We start from the raw sequence: 10,899 nt of genomic DNA, 5'->3' as shown, positions 1-10,899 counted from the left end.
GCGGGAGTCTCTGAGCGCTGGGGACCTAGAGCTGTCCCACACGCTGGCAGTGCCAGGCCCTGCCCTAGGCTGACTTGGCTTCAGGCTCTGCCTCTTTAGGGACAGTCCCAGGCTCCCTAGAGGCTCTCTGTCGCCTTCTGCTGGGCTCCGGTGACCTCTGCTGAGCCACCTCCAGATGCCTTAGGCGATGCCACCACCTCAGCTCTGTCAAGTGTGAAAACCATACCAAAGAGACCCAGTTAAGAAGACAAGTGCCCCAGGGACAAACCGAGGTAACAAATCATTTCCACATCCTTCCCTGGCTCCTCCAGCTCCAGCAGGAAGCAAGTGCCCCTGTACCATCCTCTGGGGGCTGCAGCCCGCCCTGCTTACTGTCTCTGCAGCCACATGAGACTCATCACTGTTTCCTGAAAGCAATACATGCCCGGGGGTTTTTGTTTGGTTGTGCTTGTCTTACCCCAAGTTTTGCTCATGTGTCTGTCCCTCCTGCCTTCTCACCCCATGAACTCACACTCTGTCCTTCTGAGCCTCTAGGCTTCTGCAGCCCCCGACCCCATGGCGTGCTGCCTCCACCAGCCCTGAGCACACTGGGCTGTGAGTCTTTCTGGGGACTTCTCTCTTCTCCTGGACTGTGGACTCGTGAGGTCTATGAGTCTGCTTGGGCTGCCAAAAGGAAGTACCGCAGACTGGGTGGCTCGAACAACAGAAATTTATTGTCTCGATAAGTGGCTAGAAGTCTGAAATTGAGCTGTCAGCAAGGTTGGTTCCTTCTGGATGGTGTTTCAGGCCTCTTGCCTAGCTTCCCGTGGTTTGCTGGCAACCTCTGACATTCCTTGGCTTGTAGAAGCATCACCTACCTCTGCCTTCATGTTCACATGGCGTTCTCCCTTGCAAGTCCGTCTCGAAATTTCTGCTTTCTACAAAGATGCCAGTTATGTTGGAGTAAAGCCCACTCTAATCATCTCATTTCAATTTGATTACCTCCGTAAAAACCCTCTCTCCAAAAAAGGTCATATTCTGATGTCCTGGTGGTTAGGATCGTAACATATGAATTTTGAGGTGACACAATTCAACCCATAACATGATGGGAGGAAGTACATCTGATGGTTCATCTCTGTGTTCATTCTGTCAGGGCTGAGCCCAGAGCGGGGTGAGAGAGTTTGCTAAGTGCTGTAGAGGCCATCTTTCATTCTATAATTATTTACTGACCCCACGGTGTCCAGGTATGTTGACCTGTCCTGTCTAGGTCTTCTGAAGTTGAGTCTCATTAGGAAGTGGATTTCTCTAGAGCAGAGCCCAAGTCTTTTTACTTCTTATATTCACCAGAGTAGAAAGTTGGTAACACAGGAAATATTCAAACTTTTTCACCAGTAGATTCCTGTGGAGGCAGGTGTATGAGGCTTCATTTTTTTAATCCACACAAAAGACCGAGAGAAATAATGCAAGAGAATTCAACCTTTGAAAAATATTTATTGAACACATAGTTGTGACGGACATTGGTTCTAGGTGATCAGGATGCATCCATCCATTCATTCATTCATACCTAGAAACATGTCTGATATATAGTAGGTGGTCAATAAATATTTGCTGAGTAAGTTAACTCCTTCCACAGTTATCGAGGCTGTCATTTACTTGCTATGCAATGTGAGCAGGTTACTTCACTTCAATAAACCTTAATTTCCATCAGTAATATGAATTGAGTTACACAGCTATTTCTTAGGGTTGTTGGCAGGATTAAATAAATGTATTAACAATGATAATTATTTATTCAGAAGCTGTTATGCTCCAGGATGGATGTTTTTTCATGTACAATGTTCAATTCTCATAGCAGCCTTTTAAAAATTGAAATAAAATTAACATAGCATAAAATTTATCATTTAAAAATGTTCAATTTAGTGGGTTTTTTTTTAGTATATTCGCAATGTTGTGTAAGCGTTACTTTTACTTGATTCCAGAACATTTTCGTCACCCTCAAAAGAGACTCCATACCCATTAAACAGCCACTCCCTAGTTTCTTCACCCCTCCATCTCCTAACAACCACTAATTTACTTTCTGGCTGAATGGATTTGTCTAGTAAGGACATTTCATGGAAATGGAACCATACCATATGTGGCTTTTTGTGCCTGTCTTCTTTCACCTGGCACAATGTTTTTAAGGTTCTTCTACATTGTAACCTGTATCAGCACGTCATTCCTTTTTATGGCTGAATAATATTCTATTGTATGGATGTACCACATTTTGTTTATCCATTCATCAGATGATGAACATTGTCTCTATTATTCGGCTATTATGAGTAATGTTTCTATGAATTTTGTGTATGAGTTTTTGTAAACATGTTTTCATTTCTCTTGTGTATATACATATAAGAGGAATCCTGGGTCTATGTTTAACTTTTGGAAGAGCTGCCCAATTGTTTTCTGGAGCAGCTGCACCATTTTACATTCCCACCAGCTGTACATGAAGGTTCTAATTTCGCCATACCCTCGCCAACACTTGTTATTATCTGTCTTTCTTATTATAGTCATCTTAGTGGTTGTGCAGTGGTATTGCATGTGGTGTTGATGTGCATTTCATAATGACTAATGATGCTAAACATCTTTTCATGTGCTTCTTGCTCAATTCACAGCAGCCTTTCGAGGTAGCTGTTACTTCCATTTGACAGCAGAGGAAACAGAATCAGAGTTGAGAAGACTTGCTCAATGCAAGGAGGCAGTGGGCTGTGTCTGGAACGTGCGTGTATTTGTTTCCAAAGCCCCATGGAGCTGAATTAACAGTAGAAACAGCTCTGATCTGGAGGAGCTGTCTGCAGGAGGCCTGGTCTCTGGTGCGTCCACCTTGGACAATTCCTTTCCCGGCTCCAGGAGTCAGTTTTTCCTCCGCGCCACTTGGGGCGTTATACTCCAAACACCTCCGGGCTCCTCTAGTAGCCCGCAACTCCTAAGACCAATCGCCTTAGCGCCGACTTTGCCTCGCCCCTTCAGCTCAGGTCGCCAGCGGCGCCGGAAGTACTCGGCTCTTTTTCTTTGCTCCCGCCTCCGGCCCCGGAAATACTTTCTTAAGAAGATGGCGGCTGTGTCAGTGTATAAGCCACCGGTTGGAGGTTTTTCTTTTGATAACTGCCGCAGGTGCGACCATGCGCGCGGCCGGGTTCAGGGCGGGAGCGGGAGTGCGGTGCCGGGGTTGGCGCTGGGCCGTGGTCCGATCTGAGAAGTCCAAGGGAAGGGTGGACGGCGGAGCCTGCGGCTCGCGGCCCCTGTGACTCAGGGGAATCAGGGCCTGAGCGTGGGTTCTCCTGAGGCCAGGTCTGCTCTCCCACTTTCCAGCGCGCTTGGACACCCTCCTTTTCTGTCTATTTAGGCGAGGTTCTGCTCCTTTCTGACGCTCTCTTTGCTGAGAAAAACGGGGTCATAGTCCAGATGTTGGGAGGATTGAGTGAACAGATGGGCGAGAAAATAAAATAGTATGTTCTTTTTCCTAGTTCCCTGTTAGGTACCCTTCCTGCCAGTCCGGCGCAATGGGAGCTTGCCTTTCAACGCTTTATTCTCTCATTTGCTCTTAGAAATGCCGTCTTGGAAGCCGATTTTGCAAAGAAAGGGTACAAGCTTCCAGCAGCCCGGAAAACTGGCACAACCATTGCGGGGGTGGTCTATAAGGTAAGCCGGGACAGGCCAAAAGTAGTGACTGAACTGATTACATGAACCAGGCTTCCTTTACTTCTTTGGGCTCTGTTGGGAACGGCTCGTGTTACAGAGACATCAAGAAATGATCCTTTAAGAGAGACTTTGTTAGGTTTCGTGCGCTTTATCAACAGTTTATATTCTCGCTTGGCGGAGTTTTTGACAGTAGGCCGATTTACTTTTCTCTCTTGTTATTACATTAGAAAGCAGGATGATGTAATGGGAGAATAAAAGGCTTGAGGTCAGACAGGTCTATTTAGCCAGTTAACTGATATGCTGCTTCCAGCTTTGGGCAAGTCACTTTCCTTCTCACAGCCACACTTTCTCTGTCCATCAGATGGACATAGTAACTCCGTCCTTAAATTGTTGTAAGGGTCAAAAGCGATAATGATTATTGTCGTTAAAGGTAAAGAGTGTCATCTTTTTAAAAAAAAGAAATTGACAGATGGCTATTTTAATAGGATTTCTGTGTCTTAATCCAGACTTTCCCATATTACCTCTGATTCATAAGGAATTCACTGAATCTCTGAGTTTTATTTGAAAACAGGAATGATCATTTTTATCACCTACTCAGGATTCAACCAATAACTTTTGTTAATAAACTTCTCCTTGAATTCTGAAAGTATAGCATAATATTTTTGATAGGAGTTTTGGTGTGTGGGTGGGTAGATGTTGGGGGACCAGGGGATGGCCAACATTGTTTTCCCTAAACTGAAGTAGAGATCTGTGGTTTATGTATGTAAGCTTGTTTAAAAATATATATTTTTTAAAAATAGGATGGCATAGTTCTTGGAGCAGATACAAGGGCAACTGAAGGAATGGTTGTTGCTGACAAGAACTGTTCAAAAATACACTTCATTTCTCCTAACATTTAGTAAGTATTGATTAGTTTGAATAACTTCTGTATTTTCAAACGTGTCAGGGCTAAAATTGAATTTACTGTTTCTCCCTAAAACCTTTTGTTCAATCTATTTTCTGTCTCGCTTAAATGGTATTTTATTCACCTGTCACCTAAGCTATTCATCCTTAAATCCTCTCTTTGCTATAGTCTTCAATCCAGTTGGTACTCGGTTATGTCTTCTGTGTGCTTTTTAAATCCATTCCCTCCTATCCTTCCCTCTGCCGAGACCTTAATTTGGATTTTGTTCTCAGGAGGACTATTGCAGCTGTCATTTAAATCGCCCGTCTGCCTCTGGACTCTTCTCCACCTCTATTGTTCATTTTTCTGTCACAGTGGATTTTGTAAAACACAGATCTGATTATGTCCCTTTCCTCTTTAGAAACTTTTCAAGTGACTTTGCGCATTTTTACACTGCTCTCAGGATAAAATCGAAACTCTAGAGCATGATATTTAAGGTCTTGCGCAAACTCACAAAAAGCCTACTTAGCTGCCATCATCCCTGTTCCCGTTACAGCTGGACTGTCCCTGTTTCCCTCATGTCCCTATTCCCTTCCTCTCCGAGCTGTTTCCCCTTTGCAAATGCCGGCCCCTCTGCTTAGAAATGTCCTTTTCTGTTCTCTGCTTATAGTCTTTTTATTCCTCCAAATTCAGCTCATAGGAAACTGCTCAAAGATCAGAATTAATTGCTTTCTCCTCCAATTTCCCATAACATTTTGTACCTGCGCTACTATGTTGTGTTATACAAGGCATAATTTTTGTTAACTTGTATCTCTTCCGCTCAACTTTGAAATCAAGAGCTAGGACTTTGTTATGTTTTCTTTATTCTCAGCACTCAGGTGCAGTGACTGGCACCTGGTATTAAATACTTGGTAAATGTTAAATTGCAAGAATAGTAACATGCTTTATCCTTTTGTACAACTTAGCTGTAACTGTAGAATTAATAAAATGTACTCTTTTAGGTGCACAGAAACTAGTGATTTCAAATGCTTCATTGAACCATAGAAAGTATATTGGCATATAATTAGATGTGTATGTTCAATTTTACGTTTATTTAAGATTGTTTAGAGAGCAGTTAATGGTGCAGATATACTCAAAAACATCTCTCTATGCACCTGAACTACATGGAAGTTATCCAGGAAGCTCTACTGTTAATTGAGCTCTCTGGCGATTGAATTACAGCTCGCTTGCTATTGTATTTTTTTAGTTGTTGTGGTGCTGGAACAGCTGCAGACACGGATATGACAACCCAGCTCATTTCTTCCAACTTGGAGCTCCACTCCCTCTCCACTGGTCGCCTTCCCAGAGTCGTGACGGCCAATCGGATGCTGAAGCAGATGCTTTTCAGGTAAGATTTCAGAATGAGAATTTCTGTAACATCTTTTGCAGCCAAGGGAAGCCCAGACGTTGAGAGAAAAAGCATTCAGTAATACTCATTATATTTTAGAAATGAATTGTTACTAAAAAGCCGTTTTAATTTCATGAGGCTTTTGATAATAGATGTGGATTTATGGGGTCTTTTTTTTTTTTTTTTAATGAGTAAATCACGTGCGACCAGTTGAGTCATTTCTTGAGGCATAGGTATATTACTGGATTAAAAAAAATATTTTTGTTCATAGGAAGAAAGTTAGAGCCGGAAGGAACCTTTGAGTCATTTGCAAACACACAAGCAAAAATGATTTTTTTCTCCCCCTTTCAAGGGAGAAAAGCAACGAAGTGAAAAATAACAATATTAACCAGTATTTATCTCTTTGTGTCAGGCCCTGTCCTAAAGTGCTTTTTGCATGATCTCATTACATCATTTGAATGCTGAGATAGGGGCTCCAATTTAAACTAATTGAAGCTTAAAGACATGCAGTCCCTTGCCTGGCCTTCACTCCCTTCTGTCTCTCACAGACAGTTCCTCTTAGTTTAATTTCTCTCCTCCTCAATAATCATATCATCACTTTATAGTCTTGACAGATTTCACTTTATAAGTCCATTTTTTCATTTGCTTCTCATGAAGAGAGGCAGTATATAATAGAGGAAATAGCCTGGGTAGTTAGTCTTGTCTTGGAATACTGGCTTCTCCTTTTGGGACCTGCCTTGCCTTTAACAAATTCTCTCCTCTTTCCTTTGTGGAATGTGCGCATCACGGTCCTTTTTTTTTTTTAGTTGACCAGAGATCTTTATTCTGGTCCTCCACATTCGTTAAGCAACTTACACGAAACATTTTCTTTATCTTTTCCCCAAGCAGCTGCCTCCAGGCCTGTGACAATTAAAGAGTAGCAGGAATAGAAAGCACATATTGTAAACTGGCAGCTCAAGAGGTCATATTCAGCTTGTAGAGAAATTTTATTTGGGTCACATAGTGGTTTAAAAAAAAATAGTGGCCAGTAATTATAAACTGGGAGATTTGAATTAAAAATTTAGATTTCTGGCTTCTTTGGGGGAAAAAAAATCAGAAAGCGGGTGGGGTAACACATGGCAGTAATATTCTGGAACTGGTAAATGCTACATTTAGACACGGGAGCGTGTGTCTGGTCTGTGAGTCACTGCCCCTTCCCGCTGTTTCCTGCCCATCCCTTGCTTTCCTATAAATTTGCAGGTCTTCATCTGTGAGTCTAGCGTGGCACCTGGATTCTCAGTAAGTGTGTATGAAGTTGAATGTAGCTGCAGCAGCAGTAGTATAGTAGTTACCATTTTACAGGTGAGGAGACCAGGACTTATGAATCATATGGTCAGAAAGCATAGTCATAGCCACCTAATTCTTGCTCTGGCTGTACCAAGTGCTCATGTCAGTGCTTTCCATTTATTTATGTACATCATCATCATCCTAGACCTGGAGAATTATTGCCTATGAAATAAACTCTCCCAGTACAGTATGAGAACTTGTTTTAGCACATGTCAAGATTTCTGAAGACATTTTTGATTTTGATTTTAAATACAGTGCTCCCTCTGCTGGTTTGTGTGGTGCATTACATTTAAAACAAATTTTTAATTGGAAAATTTCAGTAAGTAGAGTATTTAAAGATTGCTTACAGTGTCATTTAAAGCATTTAGTTAAATCTAACATATGTTTCTGTTAATCTCTTTAGGATGTTTAAGGAATTCTAGATTATTTTTTCAGTGTTTTTTTTTTAGTTTATTATATTTTGTAAAAGTTAAATTTCATGGAAGTTGTGAGAGGAATATTTAAAAATTTAATCCAGGATAATTTTTGTCCTTTATGTCTTCTAACATTTTTGTTGAGTTACATAAAATGAGTCAGCGCTTTAAGGAAAAAAAGCACAGGATTTGACTTTAGAACTTTGGTTCGAGTCCTGTCTCCAGCACTTACAGCTGTGTGACCTTGGGCTGTTCACCCCACTTTTCTTAGCCTCAGTTTCTTCCTCACTAAAATGGGGATAATAGTTTCTGTGTCTTTTGACTTTTGAGGAGGAAATGAAAAAAGAAGCAAGGCTACAACAGCGCCTTGTACAGGGCCTGCTTCAGTTAGATCATCAAATTCAGAAGCCGAAGAAGAGTATGAGGTGTACTCTTGCTGTTACTGTATCTTTTTTCCCCTCCTGAATAACCCGTTTCCTGTTATGTGGATCAGCGAGAAAAGAGGGTTTGATAAACAGGTGGACTTTTATTTCCTTATTTAAATGAGAAATACTTTATTTTACTTTGTGAGAGCTAGATGTGCATGATGTGATAGTTGTTCCTTCTGAGCATGGGGCCTCTTTGTTTGGTCTAATAGAAATCTTTGTGATACACTGTTCTCTTATTCTGGAAACTATGTGAACACATAGAGGCTCTTTTAAAAATTTTATTATATTGCGCATTTTTTTCCTTATGAAAGTAACACATACTCATTGTAGAATATTTGGAAAATACTGAAAAGTCCAAAGAAAAAACTAAAAATTTTGCCATTCAGGGAGAATCACATTTTGGTTGGATGTATATACTTCTAGTCTTTTAAGTTCCTTTATTTGTTCGTTCTTTCCATCTTTCTTTTCGTATACTCATACATGTTCACAGTAGAAAAAGCTAGAAGATATGGTAAAGTAAAAAAATGTAGAAATTATCTGGATTCCTACCACCCATAAGCAATTGGTGCTAGCAGATTATACCCTTCAAGGTTTTTTCTGTGTTTAATAATACATATTTTGTTCTGTAATGTGATCGTAGTTGTACATAAACTAATATTTTCATGTACCAGGGCATCTTGAATGGTTTCCGTGTTGGAGCATTTCAAAATGAAAATAGTCTTTTAAAACATTATTTAAAAAGTAATGTATGATCATTGTAAAAAATCCAGGCATATAGAAAAGTGAAAAGAAGGAAGTAAATGTTACCTGATGATCTGCCATTTAGACACATACATTGTAAATCTTGAGATTTTTTTCAGACCTTTTATATGACACATAATATATGCTACTCTATGCATTTGCAAAAATGGAATCCTGCTGTAGGTGTTTTGTAACCGATCCTGTGTATTGTGACTATTATTCCCATCAGTAGAATAGCTCAGCATCCAGGGTTTTTACCTAGAGTCCATGGAGGTGTTTTTGGAGATCTGTAACCCTCCTGAAATAGTAAAAAACTTTTTTTATGTACGCTTATTATGGGGTTGAGCTCCACAGTTTTAATAGGTTTTTCAAAGAAGCCTTTGACCCATAAAAGTTTAAGAACCATTGATGAATATCATAATTTTTGATGATATCACAGTATTCCATTCTGTTAACCAGTTTTTGAACATTGACAACGTTACTCGTTTTAAGGTATTTAAGGTATTGTCACCCTTTGGAACACAGAACCTTTGGATACTTGTGTGATCAGTTCCTTAGGCTATATTCTAAAACAAATTCCTAGAAGTGGAATTGCTGGGTCAAAGATGTGCATATTTAACATTTTGATACATTTTGCCGAAACTATCCTTGAGAAAGATTATACTAAGTTGCACTACTGTCAGTAGTGGGTGAGAAAATGTAGCATGGTTTTTCATGTTTGTGTAGTGTTCTGTTGTATAGCTGTATCAGTTTAGCTAAGTCTTCCTCTGACTGTTCCCACTTTTCTAACATCAGAAACAATACTGCAGTAAACATATTTGTGCATTCGTTTTTGCATATTTGTCCTATTATATCCTTAGAATCAGACTCCTGGAGGTAGAATTTCTGCATCAGTTTTTAAGGATTTCAGTAACTTGCCAAAATATCTCAGACTCTTTTAAAGGCATCAAACAGACATATTTTAGTTTGAAGGGAAGTAGCTGATAATTATTGACTTTATTTAAACACCTTGTTTGGTAGGTAGTTGGTGTAGTGGATCAGGCAATGGACTGGGGTGGGAGTGGTGGGTCTAGTGATTCTGGCTTCTCATCCCAGAGCCATGGAATGTCGTCTTGACCTTGCTGCTAGCTCATGTGCCTTAGAACCACCTTCTTCCCCTGTCAGGGCCCTTTCTTGTTGAGGCTTCTTCTGAAATCTTTTCCCGCTTTTTAATTTTTCACTTATAAATAGAAGATTATTTCTGAAATAACAATTCGGCACTCAAGGTACACAGGAAATATTGGACTTGACTATTCTGTTTACCTAGAATGCTTCCTGATGGGTAGCTTTATCTCAGACAATCTAAAGTTATGACTTTGATTGGTTCTTGTGTTAATTATTTCAGTTTTAATGATTATATAATTAGGCAAATTCCACATGTGTTGGTTTCATTTTTCTTTTCTTCCCAATGAGCTAAAGGCTCTCAGTGGAGAATTTTAAATCCAGTATATTTATCAAGCGTAGCAATTCTAATGGTAAACAATTGAACCAAATACAGGGAAAGCAATCTATAGAAGTGAAAAACCAGCCAGGTAAAGGGTCCAAAGGAGCAAATATGTGCACAATTAAACAGAGGCGGGAGTGAGGTGGGTTGGAAAATGTATTCCTGTCCATGTTCCTGAGAGGTATAGCTTTATCCTGTGGGCGGTAGCAATGGGTTTTATAGGCTCTCATGGAGTTATTTCATCATTTGCTTCCCTGAATGATGAAATACTTTTCTCTTTTACTCAGTATGAGCTCATATTTATGATTATACTTTTCTGAATTTCTTTAAAGGGAAGGTGTTTTGACCTTAGCCATTTTCCTGTGAGGCTGTGGTGAGGCTGATAATTTGAACAGCTTGAGTTTAGCAACTCATTGTTAACTTGGGAGCTCATCTACTGATCACGGAGAAGTGGATGGGAAGGATGCTGATAATCTTTGCAGTAAGCAAAGCTTGGCTCTGAGACAAGTACTTAATGTCTTTGGGTTGGTTTTATCTCCTCTGAAGTGAGAATTACAGAGCCCTTTTAAAGGGGGACGTGAGAC

The 10,899-nt window shown here is 40.2% G+C and overlaps 1 protein-coding gene across 1 annotated transcript in view; it reads left to right on the top strand.

Annotated features, from left to right (window-relative positions):
* Positions 1-2,968: 2,968 nt before the first annotated feature.
* Positions 2,969-10,899, top strand: part of PSMB7 (proteasome subunit beta 7) — a 53,918-nt gene continuing 45,987 nt past the window's right edge. The window contains exons 1-4 of the mRNA XM_006917950.3: positions 2,969-3,126; positions 3,561-3,654; positions 4,455-4,552; positions 5,784-5,924. Coding sequence (XP_006918012.1) covers positions 3,065-3,126; positions 3,561-3,654; positions 4,455-4,552; positions 5,784-5,924 — 395 coding nt within the window. The 5' untranslated portion in view covers positions 2,969-3,064. The remainder of the gene's footprint in view (positions 3,127-3,560; positions 3,655-4,454; positions 4,553-5,783; positions 5,925-10,899) is intronic.

This window comes from Pteropus alecto, unplaced genomic scaffold (assembly GCF_000325575.1).
Source record: "Pteropus alecto unplaced genomic scaffold, ASM32557v1 scaffold67, whole genome shotgun sequence".
NCBI lineage: Eukaryota > Metazoa > Chordata > Mammalia > Chiroptera > Pteropodidae > Pteropus > Pteropus alecto.
The sequence above is the reverse complement of the archived record's forward strand: the minus strand, read 5'-3'. Positions and strand labels throughout refer to the sequence as shown.